This window comes from Aspergillus niger (genome assembly GCF_000002855.4).
Source record: "Aspergillus niger supercontig An11".
NCBI classification, from domain to species: domain Eukaryota; kingdom Fungi; phylum Ascomycota; class Eurotiomycetes; order Eurotiales; family Aspergillaceae; genus Aspergillus; species Aspergillus niger.
The window spans coordinates 690533-712863 of NT_166526.1; the positions used below are offsets into that span (position 1 = coordinate 690533).

The 22331-nt window shown below is 50.7% G+C and overlaps 8 protein-coding genes across 8 annotated transcripts; 5 read left to right on the forward strand and 3 right to left on the reverse strand.

Moving 5' to 3' along the window:
* Position 1: 1 nt before the first annotated feature.
* Positions 2-1403, reverse strand: An11g02720 (uncharacterized protein; the record flags this gene model as incomplete). Its single annotated transcript, XM_059750137.1, has 1 exon — positions 2-1403. A coding segment is annotated over one exon (1402 nt), but the record flags the coding sequence as incomplete, so codon positions are not given.
* A 3845-nt stretch (positions 1404-5248) lies between these two features.
* An11g02730 (uncharacterized protein) lies at positions 5249-6213 on the forward strand (the record flags this gene model as incomplete). The annotated part of the gene is made up of 5 exons (XM_059750138.1): positions 5249-5303; positions 5351-5438; positions 5497-5628; positions 5699-6006; positions 6071-6213. The coding sequence occupies 5 exons, from the start codon at positions 5249-5251 to the stop codon at positions 6211-6213; spliced, it is 726 nt and encodes a 241-aa protein (XP_059606317.1).
* A 976-nt stretch (positions 6214-7189) lies between these two features.
* Positions 7190-7600, forward strand: An11g02740 (hypothetical protein; the record flags this gene model as incomplete). The annotated part of the gene is made up of 3 exons (XM_059750139.1): positions 7190-7275; positions 7322-7359; positions 7584-7600. 3 exons carry the CDS (start codon positions 7190-7192, stop codon positions 7598-7600), a joined length of 141 nt encoding a protein of 46 aa, XP_059606318.1.
* Positions 7601-7985: 385 nt separating this feature from the next.
* Positions 7986-10296, reverse strand: An11g02750 (uncharacterized protein; the record flags this gene model as incomplete). Its single annotated transcript, XM_001394239.3, has 7 exons — positions 7986-8107; positions 8185-8260; positions 8322-8519; positions 8572-8857; positions 8923-9868; positions 9953-10095; positions 10292-10296. 7 exons carry the CDS (start codon positions 10294-10296, stop codon positions 7986-7988), a joined length of 1776 nt encoding a protein of 591 aa, XP_001394276.1.
* An 884-nt stretch (positions 10297-11180) lies between these two features.
* An11g02760 (uncharacterized protein) lies at positions 11181-13137 on the reverse strand (the record flags this gene model as incomplete). Its single annotated transcript, XM_001394240.3, has 2 exons — positions 11181-13072; positions 13128-13137. 2 exons carry the CDS (start codon positions 13135-13137, stop codon positions 11181-11183), a joined length of 1902 nt encoding a protein of 633 aa, XP_001394277.1.
* A 798-nt stretch (positions 13138-13935) lies between these two features.
* Positions 13936-15388, forward strand: An11g02770 (uncharacterized protein; the record flags this gene model as incomplete). The annotated part of the gene is made up of 4 exons (XM_001394241.3): positions 13936-13978; positions 14060-14163; positions 14233-15299; positions 15367-15388. The coding sequence occupies 4 exons, from the start codon at positions 13936-13938 to the stop codon at positions 15386-15388; spliced, it is 1236 nt and encodes a 411-aa protein (XP_001394278.1).
* Positions 15389-17957: 2569 nt separating this feature from the next.
* Positions 17958-20879, forward strand: An11g02780 (uncharacterized protein; the record flags this gene model as incomplete). Its single annotated transcript, XM_059750140.1, has 3 exons — positions 17958-17963; positions 18202-20604; positions 20667-20879. The coding sequence occupies 3 exons, from the start codon at positions 17958-17960 to the stop codon at positions 20877-20879; spliced, it is 2622 nt and encodes an 873-aa protein (XP_059606319.1).
* Positions 20880-21739: 860 nt separating this feature from the next.
* On the forward strand, positions 21740-22249 carry An11g02785 (uncharacterized protein; the record flags this gene model as incomplete). Its single annotated transcript, XM_001394243.3, has 3 exons — positions 21740-21765; positions 21855-21963; positions 22091-22249. 3 exons carry the CDS (start codon positions 21740-21742, stop codon positions 22247-22249), a joined length of 294 nt encoding a protein of 97 aa, XP_001394280.1.
* Between the last annotated feature and the right edge of the window lie 82 nt (positions 22250-22331).

The following is a 22331-nucleotide window of genomic DNA, read 5'->3' on the forward strand; positions in this document are numbered from 1 at the left end:
GCAGGATAGCCAGCTCCAGTGGAAGGACGACCCTCAGAATATCCAGAGCTAGGGATGCTGCCCGTGGAGTGTCCGGAGGATGGGTAGGTGCTTCCAGCTCCAGTGCCTTCCGAATACCCAGTTCCAGGGAAGGTGCTCGCGGAGTGGCCAGTGGAAGGGAAACTAGCGCCGCTGGAAGGGCCCTGGGAAGACCCCGCAACAGGGTAGCTGCCCGTCGAATGCTCCGACGAAGGATAGCTGGCTCCCGAAGTACTTCCAGAAAGTCCCGAGCCAGGAAAGGAGCCCGTTGACTGCCCAGTGGAAGGATAGGTGCCCTGGGAGGGGCTCTTGAACTGGCCAGAGCTAGGATAAGTCCCTGCGGAGTGCCCAGATGAAGGGTAGGTAGCTCCAGAAGAAGAGCCTCCAGAGTATCCGGTACTGGGGTAAGAACTCGTTGAGTGGCCAGTGCTAGGGTAGCCGTTGGTTGAGGGCTCGCTCGACTGTTCACTGGGGTAGCTGTTGCCAAATGGTCCTGTTGATTGTTCACCTGGGTACACAGATCCGGAGCCAGAACCAGGATATTGTCCACCAGTCGTGGAACCACTAGGAGTGTATCCTCCTTCAGAAGGAGCTCCAGTAGATTGGCCATACGGGTACTGGCCACTTGTACTCTGAGAATGACCCCCGAAAGGCGTTGTACTAGACTCACCAGGGTACTGTCCGCTCGAAGGGTAGCCCTGAGATTGCTGACCTCCAGGAACACCAGTGTGTTGAGCGCCTGGGTACTGGCCAGTCTGGCCACCAGGACTGCTAGTAGGCTCACTATTGGAAGGAGCAGACGTGTGGCCAGTTGGGGTGTATCCCACATAATATCCATCTTCGTAAGCAGAGCTTGTATCGATGCTACCGGGGTCTTGGCTGCTCGGGGCAGAACCCTCCGAGGGCGGGCCTCCAGAAAGACCGCCGCTAGGTGACACACCTTCGGTTTGCCCGTATGGCGGGAATCCCTGGGAGGACTGGCTTTGAGGTCGTCCAGCGCCAGCAACTTGTCCGGCCGGAGCGCTCACTGAGGTTTCCGTGGGCCTGGAAGCGACCCCATTGGCTGGGGGAGCGTTGACAGAAAAGGGCCCATGGACGAGCTGGTTAGGAGCGGGAGTCGCGACAGGCCGTGGGACTCCGCTGGAAGCCCCTGACGGGAGGCTAAATGGGGTGCCCGAAGGAGTGGCTATGCTGCTGCTGCCAGGAGCCTGTTCCTTATTCCCGTAGGAACCAAAAGAAAAGGGGAATCCGCTCCCGAAAGGATCGGTGGGCCATTGGGGCTGGCTACTCGGATAAGCAGCCCGTTTAGCATCCGGGTTGTGGACAGGGACAGCGAGAATAGAGCTGCAGAACGACAGGATAATTGCCGCTGTTTGGGCCTTCATGATGACGCAGGCTGGTTGATGACTGCTCTGAATACTCAAAAACACCGACTAAACCAGACTTAAAAGGAGCAACAAGCGAAAAACAGCAGAAACAAGGGTCGACTGGGATGTGAATGAGAACCGCATAACCGAAGACCAAGTGAACAGGCCTTGGTTTATATACCGAAAAAGCCCGCTTGATCACGAAATATGATATGCCGATGAGGCATAGCGAATGAACTGCCTGGACTGAGCCCAGCACACATAGCTAAACCGTGGACGGCCGCATTCATTTGGCAAGCCATATTCGCAAGCAACTCTGTTGTGGAAGAGGCAATACAGTGTATGCCGCACTATTGGACAATTGTGGGAACATTGCGCTTGTTGGAATCCCCTTCATTGTTCATACTGGCTTTTAGGCTGTTCCTAGTAATGTTTGCAAGGGTGAGGAATCCTCGAACTTGGTTTGTGTAGCACAATTTCCTCCCATGGGTGTGATGGAGTTCCGAGGAATGTGACCACGAAGGGATGCGTACTAGGTAAGAGGGCCTCAGTCCGCCGTTAGTTGACCATTTTCAGACATGAGCTACATGTATCAAGGTCCAGCTTCACGGGAAACATACCGATGTATGCGAGGGGTTATAGGATCAAAGGTGCGTACCAGTATCGCGCGCGTCCTCGTGGAGGCATACCCCTAGATTCCTGCGCAAATGCATCTCAAAACGTGTCAGATCGGGACCCCTTGGTCCCTGCCTCGTAGCTGCCCCACTGCCTGTCTCGCATCACATATGGATAACAGCCAAGTTACTATTATACAAATAGTAGGGCCGTGCAACTTGAAGTGTATTCATTCGATCTATCTAGCCCGCCATGCTGCGCCTGCAGTCCTGTTGTTGCTCTTAACGTCTCAGCATTTATCACCTTGTATACAAGGCATATGCGCAACCTTATAATGTGTAGAATCCGATGAAATCATAACAGCATTTCCAGAGAAGGCCTGGAACAGTGTATGTTGGTCTGAGTCCGAACCTAGCCATTCTTGGTCGTTCGTGGCTGTGTTTATAGCGCGAACTGACTGCTAGCGATGATAAAACTTTAGCTGGCGTATTTCCACATAGAGTGATTTCCAGACTCACTGCCATGATACCTCAATAATAGACGAAAATGTGGGTAGGCTGCTTCTCACATTTTTGAATCAATTGCCTTAACGCCGACAATGCCCATTTTGGCTGTTGGATGTAGCAATTCGCTAATTCCAGTAATTGCTACTCAACCTTTACCTGTTTCGAGCTCGTTCGGCGTGGGCATTGTGAGGTAGATCATGAAGAGATCGTGAAGGTAGTGAGTCACAAAGCCCCGGCGAGAACCCAAGTATGGCGGGAAGATTCAACACCATCTCTTGTCCATCTGACAAGACTGCTGTTTTATTCCCGACCAGCCTGTCACCCATTTCTGAATAAACTCGTTTAGCCACTTATCTGAAGCCTGCCTAGATGACTTTCCACATCCCTAGTATGTATCAATGGACTTATTAGCGTCAGCACATCGGCAAGCTGACACGAGCTCCCGCAGCTAGGACGCATAAATACCGGCGTCACGGAGCCTCCAAGAATTCCGGGGTACTGATGGGTCACAGGCTTATTGGAGTGGAGACTGCTCGCGCGTGTTACCCAGGATTAGCTTGAACACTGGAGGATATGGTGTTCGGCCTTCGAGTGCATAAGCCCGGTACTTTTGCTAGACCCAAATTCTAGCTCTTGATGCTAAGCATGGAAGAGCGTAAATAAGATGTGCAGGATGCAGAACTAGTTAGATGAATGCAATAAATTCATATACGTCGGGCTCTTTCATCTCTATAGACGGCGCAAACCCAGTCTGGAAGCACCGAAAGAGACATTGTGCAACTATCTGAAAGGGTGGCATCTTGTCTGTGCTAGAGGTGAAAGACACGAGAAACCATGTAGCAAAATATTGGGCCGCGAGCTTTAACGAAGATGATTAGTATCTCTGGTGCCCATATAAAGCTCTTTGAGCTGGCATGCCGCCTCACTGCCATACAGAGAGAAACCGTACCTCAATAACTTTCAAACAAGGCATACCATATCCCACAATCAGCATCAATTCTACCCATGGAAGATTGAATGATTCGTCCATGGGTTGAGATGCATGGGTCAATTGAGTACAATTTGAGAAAGCTAAGACTGATCGATAATGGAGATGTTCAAAGCGGGAAACTTCCTCTTGACAGGTGATGTAGCAGGTGGTCACATGTCTGTTTGTCTCTTTTCTCTGTCAACAATTTCTTCTTGGATGTGCGGCTAGCCTACCTTCCATTCATCAAATACCGTTATACCTTGAGTTCTAGAGACCATATCGAGAGTATGGCAACCGCTGCACCTCAAATCGTCGAGCTCCCTTGCTCTGCGTATCCAAACTGATTCTACTCAGTACCCCATGGCGGATACTCTCTGGAACGCCCATCCTCAGCTATAATTAGCATGTCTGACGCACAATTGTTGGTCGTGCAGTCCTCTGATTATCCTTGACACACACGTACAAACACGCGTTCAGACAGACTCTAACAGGAAGGAAGCAAAATTCAATAGGTGAGTTCGTGCGTCGCCACGATATGACCTATCCAGTACCCGCCATAGCTGTGCGGTGTGATGTGTACGACGTGATTATCTACCGCTGTCCATCTCCGGCAGCAAAGGAGCGGGAGAGCAGTAAGCGGTGTTTCCCAATTTAACATGCGTATATGCACACTTACAGGACAATTATCGTTGACTTTTCTCTTCCAGAGTCCAGGATCGCACAATAACAGTCGACGGATCATCAGATGAAATCTCGGATATGCTTGTTTCACCAAAATCCAACACGCGTCATCCACATACAAGGTTGAATCTAATGCCATCACTGATTCTCACCGTCTCGATTGTTTGGTGGCTTTCATATTATCTGGAGGGCCAACATGCTGTCGGGTCCAGATCACTCATTTTCAGTTAGCACTAGTGAAACATTTGCATACTATGCAGCCTGTGCTGAGTAGCTTGCAGCACTAGCGTCTCGAAACCTTCTGTAAAATGCACAAGCTTCCTTCCATGACTATCCGACATTATTGTTGCGCTTTAAGCTAATCTTTGACTGAAAACCAATCCGGCGCACCGTCATGGGAGCCCCTGCTGGTGAAACAAAACGTCATAAACCCGAAAGGCGGAAAGGAGGGGCTATCCTCGTTCTCCTTCGAGGGGGAGAGCACGCCCTGCAACACGAGGTGCCCTATCTTTGCCGGGCGCGGATCCTCCTTTAGTCTGGGTAGACGGTTATTGAGTTTTACCATGCAGTTGCCGTCAAGATCTGCCCACTAGGCGCGTCCCATGCATATCAAAACTCCTGGAGCCTCCCTAGAGAAGGATATCGGGAGTACAGGACTGAAGGTTCGAGGAGGCGAACAGATCATCTGCAGCCCCCCTCGCATGCACGCCAGACCCTTGGCACCAGGCGTGCCCGAAATAGACGACTTTTGGCTTTCCTTCATCTGTTACTTGCCTTTCTCTCTTCCTATCGATTGGTGTTACAAGGAAGCACAGGGGTACCAGGAAAAGTAAGAAGGGTCAAACGCGGCCCAAGCAGGCAGATATCGGCGATGATGGACCCTTGCCATGAGGTGGCTCGTTGCGGTGTATCTTCGACCCATACACTTATAAAGCCCCCTCGACCCAGCCCATCGAACACATCAATCCATTAAGACATAAGATATCCAACGAACCAAAACCGCTCGTTAGCCCTACTATCGCTATTACCCCGCTTAAGACGTCAAGTTCTTCCCTTTGGACAGCTTCAGTCGTTTAACATAGACCATCAAAATGCGTTTCTTGAACATTGTTATCTCGATGATGGCGTTCGCCGTTACAGCGCTGGGTACGTGTTCCCTTGATTCTGGATCATCTGCTCTGGACTAACATCAGCATGTCTAGCCATCACCATCACCCAGCCTCAAAATGGCGACCAGGTGGACTTCAGCAAGCCCTACACCATTAAGTGGACGACTGTGGCGTAAGTGAACACGGGCTCATTGACGGTTACACACAACTAAATCATGTCTTCGGATCAGATCTGACCCTTCGAACTTCACCATCATGCTGGTCAACATGAACAGCCAGCCCACCGTCAGCAAAAAGATCGCCAATGTCAAGACATCGGATAGCAAATACACCGTTGACAAGGTCGTCGGAATTCCGGTTGCGTATGTATCTTCAAGCGGCCCAGCCGCCTTGTTATGGCATATGTCGTACGACCCTAACAAATGCGCATAGTAATGGCTACCAACTCAACGCCGAATCCAATACCACCCATAACACCGGCATCCTGAGCCAGTCGCAGCAGTTCAATGTGACCAAGGTTGGCAAGGCTGAAACAAGTAAGGAAAATTCTATTTTATCATCATCATCATCATCATCATCATCATCATCATCACAATTATCATCATCTTCACCATCACCATCACCATGTATCCGCCCACGTACCAGCACCACCATCACAAAAACCACTTCCCGCCCCTGCATCAACCACCAGACTACTTCACCACCATCTAGCACCACTCCCTCCGCCTCCAAAACACCGGGTGAGTACGTACAGGATGTGAAGTAGACGGGTCTCTAACCGTGTTCTCTTTGCCTTACCTACAGCTTCAGCCACCACCAGCGCCACCCACACAGCTGCTGCGTCTACCTCCTCATCTGCCGGATCTGCCGCGTACACGGGCACGCTTCCTGGCTCCGCCGCCGTGATCGGTGCGCTCGCAATGGGCGTAATTGCCGAGATTCTGTAAGTGAAAGAAACAGGCACTTCGAAGTCGCACAAGCCGGTCAGCGAAGCGATCGATAAATCCGAATCGAACCAACCCGCACGACACGACTGCGACCCTCGTAACCTCGTTTCTCTCGAATGACGGACTCCAAAATTAGGACATGACATGCAGGCCAACCGACGCAGCTTCATGTTTCAGCGATGAGTGTAGTACTATCTGCTACTTGACCTTTTTCTTTTCTCTTTTCTTCACTTCCCCTCACACCTTTTCCCTCCCCCCGCTTTCCTTTCCCTTCCCCTCGTTCCTTTCTTATTGTCTATCTTTGACATCTTTCCACGAGTGACGTGATATTGGTACATTATGTGGTTTCCCTTGATGATACATAGTTTAAATGCGCAGATGGAAATGGATTTCAATACGGCACTGTTAAACCTTCTCTCGCTCTCCACAATCATTTAATACAACATTATAACCATGCATTTTTCCCTTTTTCTTTTTTCTTTTTTTTTTTTTTTTTTTTTTTTTTTTTTTTTTTTTTTTTTTTTTTTTACTTTCCTTTATTGCCGATGATTAATATGATACATCACCAACGCGGCACTCGCGATCATGCACGTCGGCGTAGGCAAACCTAACTCCTTAGTTCCCAGCAAGGGGGTTCAATCTGGCAAAAGACACTATCTATTAAGCTAGTCTATCTACAGTTGTCTGAACACACCTCAGCATTAACACAAAAAATCCCGACCAGAGTAATAGACCCCATAATATATTTATATGTACATCAAGCATGCAGTTATTGAACGCCTCAAACCAAATCAAAGGGAAGTAATTTCAACCCAGCCACCAGCTGGGTAGTATTTTACTGTGTGCTACCGAACGGAACAGGTCATTTACATGCAGTCACTGTCCCGGAGACTCCGTCGCATCTTAGTAGTTACCCTGTCCCACTGTATACTAGATTGTGTTATTCCATACTTAGCAGTACATACTACATATCGCAATGCACCCAGCCCAGTTCGTTATGCAATTGAACCACGCCCCAAGCACTACAGAAGAGGCAATCGGTTTCCATACAGTATCTACTACGTAAGTATATGTAAGTGGCTGCCTAATCTCATACTAATGGAATTAGTCTACTTACTGTAATGGCTGCATCTCACAGCCCAACAAGTAAGTGTGTAATGTGGCTTTTTTTTTGTCCCTCAAACCACTAATAAAGACTACTTGGGTAACACCTGTAAATGATGGAATAAATGAGTCCGGTATATGTCTCATTTCAATGGATGACAGAGATGTAGTTGGGAGTAGGAGGTGGTCATGGAAGTAGGTGTGACCGTAGCATGAACTAGGCCATTTAGTATCTAGACTTAGACTCTAGAAATTAATGCGATTAGGTAGAGAGTCAAGTTGATTGAGATCGAGTTGGACAGGAGTACTAGTATTACTTAGTTGCTTGATTGGGGAATTCGGTCTAATCCGATACTTGCGATTCTCGCAGGAATACTATACCGACAGTATTACGAGTCAAGTAGAATAGTAGGTGGCTGTTGTCTAGCTAGGTCGATTGGATAGATCTTATGCATTGCAGTAAATACTACTCTGTACTGCTACCGTGCACTTATCGTGTGTTTTTGGCAATAGCACATGCTCAGCTAATCAGAATAGTTCCTAATAATTACCGAATAAAATATGACGTTATGGGTATATTTCCTCATTTGATAGTTGATTACATACATATTTACAGAGCAGCTACGAGACTGTGAACTACTGATGAATGGCCAATTCAATAGTAATGTTCACAGTGATCCCATCATCGAGTCAGCACGACCAGACCCGGTGGCGCTGGCACTGATCGCCGGCGAATAACTGTAGTTGTCGTTAATGCCTTCTCGGGGACGATCCCAGGTACGAATGTGGCCTGGTTGATTGAAGATAAAGTCGTTAGCAATATTCTAAGGAACAATTCTGCGTAAAGGGGTTCGGGCTGCGAAATACCTTCGAGTGAAGATGTCATGATGGAGTCTTCTTGGAAGCCTAACCAGCAGATAGGGTCTTCGCCTACGATTTTGGACTGCGCGAGTTAGTTAGCCTTGCTGAAACTTGCGGAACAGGCTGGACGGGGTGGGAGGTACCATGATCGGTGGTAAGAGGGCAGTTCGTGCTCTGGGTTCCACCGGATGACGAACGGTCGGATCATAACTGTTATAGGTATCTGCGGTCTCCTGAGAATCAGACCGCGTTCGGTTACCTCCGCTGTCTGCTCGGTGGCGGTTGAGATGTTGAGTGTTCGAGACGATCATGCTGGTGCGTTGGCGGGCGTTGGCTTGATGCTGTTTTAAGGGTTAGAACACTAGGGATCCGTATCATTGTTGGTAAACGTACTACTCTCGGCCGGTGCAGCATGCCCACGCTGAAATCCCATAGCAGCAACCGACAATCGTCACCAACGCTACCAAACCTGTAAGTGCGGTCGTCGCAGCGCCATGGGTCAAAAGCTACCGCAGAGACCCAGGAGTTGTGGCCCTGGCAGCGTGCGACGATCTTGCGCTCTGGCAACGACCAGATCGTTACAAGATCGTCTTGGCCTCCAGTTACTATGTATTTTCCGTCTGGCGACCAGCAGACGCATATTAATCCGCCGTAGTAACTGCGGAAGATATCCAGAACCCTAGCAAGACGTTAGCCCACCCTTTCCTATACCGACAAGGTGGCGAAATAGCAGTCGCAGCATACTCTTCCTTCAAGTAGTCCATCACTCGTAACGATCCATCTTCTAAGACGACAGCCAAGTGTCTGCGGTCCGGAGAGAAGGCGAATTGCGTGATTTTTTGGTTGGCGAGTTTCCACAGCGCAACCGGATTGGTCTTCTGGTTCCTCGAGTTGACCGACTTCAGGATTTGCAATGGTGATCGCCCTGACGACGACTTCATCGTTTCAGCCGATGGACTGCCCAGTTCTGGTGCGAAAAGAGCGTCTTCTTTCTCCTTGTCGTACACCACCAACTGTCCGTTGGCATGAGCGGCCATAAACAGATTCTCTGAACCGGGGATCCATTTTATATGCGTCACAGGAGAGTTGTTGACGACCCCGTTCTTGTTGATACGTGCGTACTTTTGAGACATCGGCTCGTACCATATAATGTCTCCAGCCGATGAACCCATGACAACATCTATGTGCGATGTGCTCTTGGTTAGCTCATTGATATCATGACTTATCATGTGCGCTTTGGTGAACAAGATCTTAGTGACGGGCTCTTCCTTCTGCTTAGCGCTAAGGTCCAGCCACTGGAAGGCACGATTGATATTGGCAAAGGCAAAAAGACCATCCGGATTCCGATCGTTCAATCGCTTGGTTGCCGTCTCATGCGTAATGACCCGCGAGACGAATGACGAGCTGCTCTTGATGATATTGTTCTTCGGTTTTCTCCTCTTCAATCCTTCCTTGACAGGTGGTGCCGCTAGAGCTGGATTGCCATCCCCAAATAAAGATGCTGCCCCTACGCCATCCACGGAGGGTGTAGGAGTTTTAATCCGGCTACCGATGCTAACCAGTGAGAGCTTGACACCTGATGTCGGAGGCGCCGGAACGGTCGCAAGTGGGTTGGGATTCATGACGGGAGCTTCGGAGGGATGTGGAGGAGGGGTGGCTAAGTGTAGGTCATCTCTGAGGAGGTAAGTGCCTATCGTAAAGTCCGTCAATCAGCAAACCCAAGCAACTTTGCGGCAACGTGCATGAGCGAACATGCGCTCCTTCAGAAACACACCTTCTCCGGCTTGTAAGGAACAGCCACCCTCTGGATGGCTGATGATATTGTTGGTTTCTACAACTGGCACCGCCATGCCATTCGACGCCCCGGCCGCATAGGCGACGGGGACGGTATAGCGAGGCGGAGGTGGGGGAAGGACGCTGGATCAAGGAGTCAGCCAGGTGAAGGGACGCAAAAGAGTCGTCATAATAAATGTAGATAGGGCTGAAAGGTAGTGGCGCTCGTTGACCCTCCAGGGAATTGAGGGCCGGCCTATGATGCGCCCACGAGGCGGAGATAAGGGACCAAGGACGCTGATAACCGGGCTTTCAGCTTGGTTGGGAGGGCAAGTCTTACAACATGGCTGCGGATACCACAAGCAGGCACACCGGTCAACCAGCAATAAATTAAAAGGATTTTGGAGGGTGGTGTGACAGGGGCCTAGGAATGCGCGATAGGCTTGTCAGACAATCGTCGTAGCGGATTCCCTTCCCCCCCAAGAGCAGCACCCTTGACGGTGCCACTCAGGGTGGCTTGTAACGTTCCTAGGTTGTGAGAGGACTGGCTCCGATGGAAGGGCTGGAGGCAGGTTTGTCGTTGTCGTGCAAGGAAGAGGGCGGGACCGAGGCTCTGGAAATGGGCGAACGCTCTGCTGGCTAGTAGGACGAGGGAGACAATCGGAGCGGAGACTCGCGGGGAGGTCACTTGTGAACTTGCAGGAAGCTGGATATCGTTGGGTTAAATACCCCGGAGTTGAAGATGAGGAAGAAAGGGAGGCGGGGAGAGTCTCCAGAAAAGACCTTGCGCAATGGCCTTATAAACTGGGGGGATCGAGCGACGGGGATTTGAAGCCAGAGAGAAGAGCGAGCGGGCGGCCATTTCCGGGGTTGGTCGAAGTTGGCGCGTGGGGCCGCCAATCTGCCAGGCTTCAGTCAATCCTCGTCTTTCCCCCCCAATGCTAACGGCGCCAGAAACCCACACTAGTCCTCGTAGTCCAAAGTCAATCACTCTTACGTTGTGCCGCCCCCGGTTCTCTGGGGACTAATCTACTCTCGTGGCCGACATGGCAGGTCGAAATGAACGAGTGGATCACCAGCCGGAATTAGGCCGTTCATTATGCATAGTTTACTTCTTACTACTAGTCGGTTAACTGGCGATTTGCCGGCAAACACACACTAATGTCCCAACATACAGACTCAAGGGTATCTATTTGACTCCACAGAAATACAAGAGAGTCCCTCCCCCATCACACTCCGCTTCCACTAACTCTCCGCCAAATCATGACGGCCGCCGCTCCGGCACAAACCACTGCTCCAAGAGCAATTCCCCATGCCATCCATTTGCCTTCCACGTCTTCCTCACTCCGCGGGAAGGCCGTACTTGGCTCCATGGCCGCTTCTGCAATGTGGACAAACACCTCCTGGATGGAACTCCAAGTGGCACTGACATGAAGGGGAGGGCTCGGCATATTCAACATAGCAGTGTATTCGTGGGGTTGATATTCAGCCCGCTGAGTAGTCCGATCCAAGTCTGCCTTGAGAGCAATGAACACACTAGGCAGCTCCTCCAAGTGAGGATATTTGGCGCGCAGCGCTGGGATATATGCAAAGGAATCGGGATCTGACGAGTCATACGTGTACACGATGACATCGCACTGGTCCAGCAGTTTTACCTGATTCTCGAGGAGGGCAGGCTCCAGTTCCCCGAGCTCATCGAGGATGAGGTAGCACTGTTTCCCTCCCGGAAGCTCAACCGTGTTCACAGCAGTTCGGGGCTGGATAGTGGGACGATAAGTAGTACTGAATCCGCGGGACAGGAAAGCGTCGAGGAGTGCAGATTTACCTGAGCCTGCAGCTCCAAGGACATGACCAAGAACAACATTGCGGCCCACACGGCCAGGACGCTTGCGTCGCTTTCGCGGTCGCGTAACTTTAAGGGCTGCTGTTGTAGAAGGATTGCTTCGGTCGGACGACTCGAATCCCAGGTAGGCCAGATACTCCAATGTTGTTTTAGGCGACGTAAAAGTAGTCATACTCCATTGTGCAAGCCATCCTTGAAGCGTGACATGGCCAGCTTCGTTGCGGACGGTAGAGGATGGGAAGGAACCGTCCGCCCATGAAGCAGGCAATCCCGGGGTGGGCGCGAACAACGATGCTAGCTCAGCATCGTTCAGGCCTCCATCGTTATCCTTGTCTGAAAGCAGGAAGAGGTTCACAAAGAATCGATATCCCTCTGGCGAAAGCTCAGCCGACGCATAAGGGGGTACGTCAAACCTCGGGTGAAGGAAGTTCTCCTGTAGCGATAGGTTGTCTGTGTATTGGAAGGCTCGTAGGATAATCCAAACAGTCTCATGTCGACCCTTTTCCGCATACATTTTGTTCAGCTGCAAAAATCCGCGGCAATCGATGCCTGAGGGTGTCACTGAATGAGGGTGCGTTCTCTGAATGGTCTCCTTAATGTGAACCAAATCCTCCTCACTCAATGGCTTCTCAAAGCATCTCATTTGAAAATCCTTGATCTCTTTATCAGACAGATAACCATCCCTATCCTTATCACAGAGGTAGAATATTCGCTGCAACGCTGCAATGGCTGCCGGCTTTAGGGAGGATTCCTTGGAGTCAAACAACGGCGCAATCGGATGAGTCACTGCTTTCTGACAGAGAAAGAAGGCTTCGTTGACATTTCGATGTTCACGAGCGCTGGTGCGGATGCAAGAGTCGATTTCTTTGAACTCCGCCATCAATGGTAGCATTTCCTCCTCAATGACCTGGGCCTCGGTATGATCTGCGGCGAGATCGGACTTGTTCGCACATAGTACCACGGGGACATTGACCCCTAGAGAACGAAAGTATGGTAACCAGAATAGAGCGACTCTCTCATAGCTGTAATGGTCCGAATATACGAGTAGGATTACATTGGACTTCCGGATCTCTCTGGCCAGATTATTGCGCTCCTGCGGAAGAGCGGAGGTGTCCACCACCGTCGTTGTCGTGACATTCTCGGGGGTACCGATCGTGGGAGGGATGGTAATTTGAGGTAGGATAGGCTGGATTTTGTTTGTGACGAACACCCCCTTCACAAGGGAGGTGATGAGACTGGACTTGCCAGTGCCCTCATCACCACAAACGCAGATTCGCACTGAGATGCGGTTAGTAAGTAAATGATTGAGCAGCTCAACGTAAACATATCGAACCTGTAGCCATTTGCGGGTCTGGGAATTCAAGGCGACTGATGACGCCTTATCCAAATTATTGGGACATGCTTCGAGAAGCCTTTGTTAATATCAAAGTCAAACAGATTGAAGTCCAGGCCAATCGAAACGCGATGTCACTAAGGACTCGGTCGGCTGGGAACCACGCTGATCGTCGGGGTTTCGGCGGTGGCTGTGCCGTTCTTGCGGCCTCAGGTTCCAGCCGGTCGGGTTTCTTACCAGGTGTGGCTGGACTAGTAAACACTGGGAATGAAACAAAGCAGGCACAAAAGAGCTGGTGGAATATGTGAATGCTTCTGTAATGGCTCCTCTGTATACTACTTTAAGCTGAGTGAACTGGACAGTTATCAAGACAAGACCGAGGGAAGAAGCTGGTAGAAGCGGCCCCAGCCACACTCCCCGTATTCAATAATGCCGCCTGCGGAAGGTCCCCTCTCCGAGTTGAGTACAGCCCCCTCGATTCCCACGGTTGCTGGACTTTCCATGAGTCAGATGAGTATATTATTCATCGCACAGGAACAGCTTCAGAGAGCGATTTACACAGTCACCGAACAGTACAGGGTCATTGTGGATGGTGCAGAGTTTAGATAATTGAGCCTTATCGTTTGCGAATCGCAGTTGGTGTCAGCCGTCATCTGGTTCCACTTCCGGTCGCTCCCATAGAGACGAACAGCCTTCGCAGAACATCCTACTATCAACATCCTTCACTCTCCTTCCACTCCTTCTTTCCCTACCCCATTCCTCTCCTTAACCCTCTCTTCGCCCTCAGTTTCCGTCAAGCATAGCCAGAATGCCTCTCGGAATTCACAATCCGTTACCTTCATCGTTAGGAAGTATGTTCCGCGCCGTTTTCGTTCCAATTTCCCCGCAATTCTCTTAAACAGGTGGTTCGGCTGCGACTAACAATCAGACAGGCGAATGTAGAAAGGCGGGCAAAATCCTCGCCTCCTTTGTCGATCCACGACAAGCGTTTGGGCCCGATAAAGTGATTCCTCCGGAGATTTTGGCAGGAGCCAAGGTAATTAGCAAATTCAATACTGAGCCTGTTGCTCGAAAGTCGCACCGTCGCTCACGGTTTCTTCCCTAGGGTCTCGCCGTTCTTACTGTCCTGAAAGCTGGATTTTTGGGCTCAGCTCGGTTCGGTTCTGGTGTCGTCGTCGCTCGACTAGCTGATGGAACCTGGTCTGCTCCGTCGGCCATTGCCACTGCTGGTGCTGGGTTCGGAGGTCAGATTGGGTTTGAGTTAACCGACTTTGTGTTTATCTTGAACGATGCCGCAGCCGTCCGGACCTTCTCGCAGGTCGGGACCCTGACGCTAGGTGGAAACGTTTCGATCGCTGCTGGACCGGTCGGACGAAACGCGGAAGCTGCTGGTGCGGCTAGCACAAAGGGTGTGGCGGCAGTGTTCTCATACTCCAAGACCAAGGGTCTCTTTGCCGGTGTCAGTCTGGAGGGAAGCATGCTGGTGGAACGTAAGGATGCGAACGAGAAGATGTACAACAGCCGGGTTTCGGCACGCCAGCTCCTCAGCGGAACCATTCGACCTCCCCCGGGCGCGGATCCTCTCCTGACCGTATTGAACTCGCGTGCGTTCTACGGCAATTCCCGGAATGGTAGTGATATGTACAACGACATCCCCGTTTATGATGACAGCCATGACGATGTGGTTTGGGAGGGCCGCAGGGGCGAGGCGTACGGCGAAGGAACGCGGCGCGACCGCACTGGGTTCAGTGGCTCAGGTTCAGATGACTTCCGGGACCGGCCCCGCCGTGCGAATACATGGGCAGACGATATATATGATCGACCTGCTGGAGGGTTGAGCCGTTCATCGACTACTCGGTACAGCGGTCGCACCGACAATTACGACTCCTTCAACCGCAGCCGGAGCAATACCACCCCAATCGACGAGGACTATGTATATTCTGACCGCAAGCCTAGCCGACCCACAGCTCCAAAACCGGTGTTTGGACAGCGGACCGGGGCGGCTCCTGCTCTACGCCAGGACCAGGCCATAGCACTGTACACCTTTGATGCGGACCAGGAAGGTGACTTGGGTTTCAAGAAAGGAGACATCATTACCATCCTCAAGAGGACTGACAAGAAAGAGGACTGGTGGACCGGGCGGATCGGGAGTCGCGTTGGCATTTTCCCAAGGTAAGCAGGCCCGCGTTTCGCAGAAACCATGTCTTCCTCGGCCATGAAACTAATCATTGCTATTCAGTAACTATGTCGAAACTGCTTAGGAGTCGGCTTGTCCTAGTTGGACTCACGCGGAATGATATTGGACGATGCGAGCACTTTTAACGCCTTGTTCCTCTTTACGAATGCTTCGATGTTCCTTTCTTGTTTGGTATTGAGCTCTCTTGTCATCGTTTAAGACTCACCCCCTTTAGTTTTTGTTCTCTCTTTGCTTTTTCCTGTCGGCTTTCTAGTGTAAGCGCCGGAGTTGCCTGTTGGGCCGACCAGCGGATTCGGGGTGGCTTTTGAACGGATAAGTGACAAAACGGGACAGTTACACCTGTGTATGTGTTCTCTTTGGCGATGGTTCTAGCTTTTGGTATATGCTTGTGTGATAGTGTTGGACCACCTCTGGGTATACATAAGACTTCCCTCTTGCTGTTTTTTTTTTTTATTGGGACTCTAGGTTTATAACAGTCATAAATGGAATATTCCCTCATTGCTGCTGCGCCGAGGATGAATTGGTTGGACATGTTTTAGATGATTGCAGCGGCTACTTGGCGGATATGCTTCTATCCCTTGCGAGGAAGGGAGGATAAATGCGAATAAAGAAACGGGTGGCTGCCGTCAGAAAGCTCCGACGAGCGTCAAGGAGTCGTCAGCAGTCAAGCTCCCAGCGACGTTCAGGTTCCTTGCTCATTGCATTACAGTTAGATGCGGTCGGTACATTCCTCGGGAGACTCTCCTGCACCAGATTGAACTCAACCGGGACCCGTCCTTCTGGGCCATTGGACCTCGTGGAGCCAGCCCCTCAGCAACATCCCCGAAGTCATCGGATGAGGCCCGCTCGGCCAATAGAGGTCAGGAACACCAGGCACGAGACTCGCGACGGGTCTCACGCGAGAAGGCAGAGAAGCAGTGCGATTGAAAATTGAGTCCATTGTGCGACGGACTTGTTCTTTCTCTATGGTTTTCTGGAAGAACGGCGGCATGCCACTTCCATGCCAGATAATCTCCCTCTTTTCCTAATGCGAGAACGAGGCTATGGAAGGGAAGATAGTACGTCAGCTGAGAGTCTGAGCTGAAGATTACGAAATGACTCAGGCGATCATCTGTAGGTAAGTTAGACAGCAGGCATATGGGGAACCGCACAAGGTTTTGCAGCTGGTGAATGACGGTTCTCCCTGTCGATCTATGTATGGGATGCCGGGACGGACGCATCACCGCCATGGTGGTTACCACAAGACGAGCAACAGAATTTATGCAATAGACTTTCCTGACATTGCTCAGCCTTCTGAATTAAATCCAGTGCATGGATTCTGCCGTCAAATGATAAGCTCATTGTGTTTCATTGTCCTCAATTTATTTTCTCCTTCTCTCATCCCGTGATTCGTTGTCGTCATTCAGTAGATTCTAAACTTCTCCTCTTTCAATCTTTCCTTTGTCCTTCCATTGTAGTACTACTCTTTAAGTGTTCCGTGGTATCTCACTGCCAGTGCCTGCATTTAGAGGCGGGAGTCACCCTGATAGTCTATAAAGAACAGGGATCGACTTTGCATACGTGAGTGAGGGTAGTCTAACCAACAGTGGAGTAACAATCCCTCCTTGTGCAATAAAAAAAAAAATCTCAGCTCTCGGATAGCCAGTCCACACTGCCAGGTAGTTCCTCGATTCATGTTCTCCGAGCCCTAGCGAACTGGATAAGATTTGCTCCAAAGACCGTGCTACCGATCACTGGAGTCCACCAAAAAAAGCACGGGGTACTGCTGATCAGCGATCGCCCGAACGAAAAACCAAACGAACTGAACAGGGTATTTTACTAGAACCATCGAGTCACATTTCTCGAAGTGAACGGACTGTGGCCTGCCATCAAGATTGATCAGCAGTGGAGCATTGTGCTGACTAAGAGGGCATCTCCTGCCCAAGATCGATCCATCCGTGGAGAGAGCGAAAGTGTGAGAGCGTATACAGTTCGGTTCCTCCTCCTGTTCATAGGCCTCGGAATCCCCGATGAAGCCGTCGATGGGTCTGTGATAGAATAATCTCTCGCCTAAAGAGTCTGTCTTTCTCGAATTACTTGTCATAACCCTACCTTTTTTTTTTTTCCCCTGCTCTTGCGGTGTTGTTCAAGGCCGACCACCACTCCAAAGCGCGGCCAGCCCAGCCCAGCCAGACCAGCCAACCAAAGCACGGCGGCCTTCCCTCGTCTCGTCCACCTTCTCCAGGTCCTCTCGTCCCAGCACCGAACTACTACTTACTGTCCCAAATTCCCAACTCCCCCATCCCCATCCTCTTTCTAACGAGGAACAACTACCGCCCACCTCAGCGTCGTCACTCGCTCTTCCTTTCCATTTCTTTTCTACCTCTTCTCTCGTTTGCATCGCCGCCAAAATCGCATCTTCGGCCGCCGGATGCCTAGCCGTCATCGCCCGCCTCTCTTTCCTCTCATCACCCTGGTGGTTGCTCCTCTCCGTCGACGCTTCTTCCCCGCTCCCATGATTCCATGACTACCTTTTCTCTGCGTTGTCTTACGGCCCTGGTGGTACATTGACCTCCTCACCACCAAGCGACTTTCCTAATCCTTAGCCAACCCCGGGGCGTCTTCCTGTCCGGTCCCCCGGTTAATTTGCTCTCATGCAGGTGCGTCGCTTTCTTTATGTCCGCGTTCTACCCAAAAAATTTCCCCCCCGTTGTACCCCTCGCCTACAACAACACTCTGGGAATAGCCTAAGGCTGCTCCCGGCCTTCAGTCTATTCTTACCGAAAGGTTTACCTGGCGAGAAAGCATCTGTTGAGTGATCCGTTGTGGACCCTCCCAACCCCTGTTTCAATTGTATTATTGAAGGACTGTCTCTAAACATAACCTCGTGAGTTTCAGGCTTCACCGAGCCCCTCTGAGCCAGGTGGAGGATATGCCACGAAAAGAGGCCATGTACCTCAACTGTCGATCAGTGACCCTAGTCACCATGTCACCGAAGCCATTGGTCATATGTACGATGATGATTACGACAAGCGAGATTCTCGACGCCTCAGTTTCATATCCTCCCCGTTGAGCGAATCCATCACTATAATTCCCACAAAACTCGCCGGCTGCGAATCTCCTACCTCCCCACAGTCTCTACAAGTTCAAAATCACCTGAATGACCACAATAATCGGCAAGCGAATGGGCAGCCATGGCCGCATGGGGCCAAGTCCGCTGAAAGTAGCCCGACGTCTCCCGCGTCCACCACATCCCCCGTATCTACCGACACAGCCACAACCTCCTTTCCCTTGAACGACGTCGATTATGAATCCGACCCGGCCGCCGTAGCACAAGAGCTGAACAATCTAGCCGCGATCCGGCGGATGTCTATGGATGTTGCTGCTACGGATGACCCCGATCTCCCAAGCTTCTCCGTCCCATCCATAGCGCCCTCTCCCTCCGACGACGAAAACGATGCATCGCGATTGTTTTGGGTTCCAGCCCGCTTGCACCCGGAACTTGCTCCGAAGGAGTTCAAGTCTTTCCTTGAGAGTAAAACAGAACAGATTAAGCGGAAATCAGTCGACTTCTCTACCTTGGGCCCGGAGCGTGAAGGATCAATAGGGGGCTTGAGACGGAAGCGGTCCATGCTATCCAGGCAAATTGACACCTCTCAGGGATATACAGATGGCGCCGAGCGACTCGAACGAAAACGCTCCCAATCGAAACGCGATTCGTTAGGGCCCAATCTGCATGAACTAGAAACAATAGTGAATGATTCAAAGCCGCGAGTTCCCAACGCAACGAACATCCTCGATGGGATCCAAAAACTTGGCATTTCCACCGACGACGATAAACCTATCCTTCCGCCTGCACCTCCAAGCCACAGCCTCAGACGCTCGACAAGGACACAGTATAGGAAGGCTGGAAGTCTGAAGAAGGGCGAGAAGGCACCGTATTCGAAGCGCGTGGCTAGGACTTCGGATGCAGATGAGAAGATCATTTCGCCGACTACTTCGTCTGGAGGTCAAGCAGTCTTGGGGCTGACACGAATGTCCACCGACCCTACACCGAGTTCCACGCGAGCTCAAGCTGCGGCCAAGTCGACGCAAGGCGCACCCCAGGCCCCTAGTACGACAACTAGTACGACGACAGCCAGCTCCAGTGTAGACGAAGCGGTGGAACAATCACAACCAGCCAACGACCGTTCCTATGATCCAGCCTCATCGGATCCGTCGAACAGGGCCAGCGCACCAACACATTCACGACAATGGCACTCACGGATCAGCTCCAATGGACGGTCAACGGTGGATGTTCCGCCGTCAGAACAAAAGATACCCGAAATTATCGAAACGCCTCCTCCTGGGACTCCCACCACGCCTTCAACACCGACCTCACAGTCACATGCATCCCCGAAAGCACCCATGGGTCAAGATAGAATGCAGGAACGAAGCTCAAGTAAGCGCTCGGTAAATAGTCGCACTCATAAGGAGACCACACCCACCTTCAATGACTTCGCCAATACCCCACAGCCTCTTCCTGGAAACACCACCCGAACGGACAGCCTGTCCTACATTCCAACTTTCGAGGATCGCAAGGCCGACTCGAAGGAGAAGGAGAAGGAAACTAAAGAGTCGAAGAAGTCGAAAGACAAAAAAGATTCAGAGGGTGGCCGCAAATCCAGTTGGCACTGGCTGCTAGGATCCGAGGATAAAGATAAGGAGAAGAAGAAGGACAAGGACAGTGACTCTAAGAAACTCAAGGCCAAGCTAGTGGACAAAGTTCATGAGACAGCGCACGCTCTGCCTTCGTCCAGCGATTCCAGTCAGCGGGGCCGCGAAAGCGTTGCAGTGGATCGATTGGATCCCAAATTGGAAGAGGAGCGTCGCAAAGACAATGCGCGACGGACCTCCGGGGAGTCGAAAAAAGAGAAGGAGTCTGGACTGTTCTCCTCCATATTTGGCGGAAGTAGGAAGAAGAGCAGTGGTGACAGTAGCCATCACAACCATCATCACAAGAAAAGCGCTTCCCGAAACCTATCACCTGATCCGCCTGTGCGTGAACTGCGGCCGGATGTTGATTACGCTTGGACTCGGTTTTCGATTCTAGAAGAAAGAGCGATTTACCGGATGGCTCACATCAAGCTTGCGAATCCTCGGCGCGCGCTGTACTCTCAGGTCTTGCTCAGCAATTTTATGTACTCCTACTTGGCGAAAGTCCAGCAGATGCATCCGCACATGATGTTGGCTACTTCCGCTGCGCAGCGGCAGCAGCAGAAGCAACAAGAGGAGTATCAACAATACCAAAGATATCAAGAGGTCAGTATTCTGCAAAGCTGCTCTATTGTCATTGAAGGTTCTAACCGTTCGTCGAACTACAGTCTCAGGAGCAACAATATTCAGATAGTTCCTACGATGATCCTCAAATGTACGAATATACCGACGATGCGCAGGATCATTATGGCGCCCATTCGCAAAGTAGCAAGGGCGGCTACGAGAATGGAAATGCATATGGTCCGGGACATTACCAGTATGGTCACTCGACATTTGGCGACGACGTCCAGCTTGACGATGATGACGATGATATGTGGTGATGGGGAACAGACAGGTGATTCCCTCTATTGCTGTTGACTCAATTGCAGCGCACTAAATACCCCTTGTGCCACGTCTGGTCGGTTCCCACACTCTGTACACTGATATTAGCCTTTACTTCTTGTGTCATCCTCGCATTCTTTTTACTCCCCTGGTGGTGGACTCTTCATTTTCTATGCACAGGGCATATAGGGGTATACAGAGGAAGCCATTGAAGCTCCTCTCTTCTCGTTTGAACACTTGTTGTGTCAACTTATATAGTGGTCCGTTGAATATTCCACGATGGTAGGGTAGGGCCTGACATAGCTTCTCGTCTTGGGTTTCTTTGTTCGCATAGCGTCTGGGGTTTGTCGATTGTTTTCTGTCCGGCATCAACGATGCCTTGTTATAGAAGTCTGAATATTCCAATTGGTTCACAGATTTCTGTGACACCAGTACTCCAGTCAATCCTCGTAACCAGTGTGTAATTTAATATCTGCATGATGGTCAACTGTACTTCTATAGAAAGGTTGTAAAACCGGTCCCTCATTTAGACATGGTTGAGCCCCTAATCCACCCAGCATCTATCCTAGCCGCTCCAACTAGCTATACTAAAATAGCCCGGCTCCACTCGACCCGGCCAGCCATCGAGCCAATCACGTGACATGCATCTATCTCCCCACAGCCTCCACAGCGTCATCCCGACCTGGCTGGACGGAACCATCACTTCCCTTTGCCAACATTAAAAGGAGAACCAACTCACCCCAGTCCCTGTCGAAGAAGCGGATCAGGTAACCGATACAACGATATATTTCACACCATAATCAACGAGAAACGAATCAGCAGAGTATCGAGTGACGAGAAGCGACACCACTGAAGCAAAATGGCCGACGCCTACGAACGTGAACAGTACGATAAATCCACCCACACTCCCTTGACTATCCCTCTGCAAAGGAATTGAGGGGCTTTTGGGATGATCTTCTGATATATTCTGATAGACAAAACAATGCGCTCCTTAACTCCCTCTCGTCGAAGGTCTCCGCGCTGAAGTCCGTTACGATTGATATCTATGATAATGCGAGGGATCAGGATACGTTGGATCATTCGGTTCGTTGATTCCTTTTTCCTTCTATTTATATATCAGTTTCTTTGTGGATCTTATGTATGGGAGGAACTATGTCTGCATTGTGTACGTGGTCATGGAAAGCTGACAGTCGCTTGATAAACTGTCTAGAATCAAGTCTTCTCCTCCCTCTCCACGAATCTGAAAGGTAGTGCGAGTCGCTTAACCCGTATGGCGCGGCAGGGTGATACCGTTGCGGTGTTAAAGGTTGCGGGAATTGTGGTGACAGTTGCGGTGGCGATTTGGATTATTCTGGGGTGGATTTTCTGATTTGACTTGATACCGCAGTGGTGTGTTGGTGATGATGATGGTATGGTGATTTTATATTGTCGACTGGCTGGAGGATGGGTAG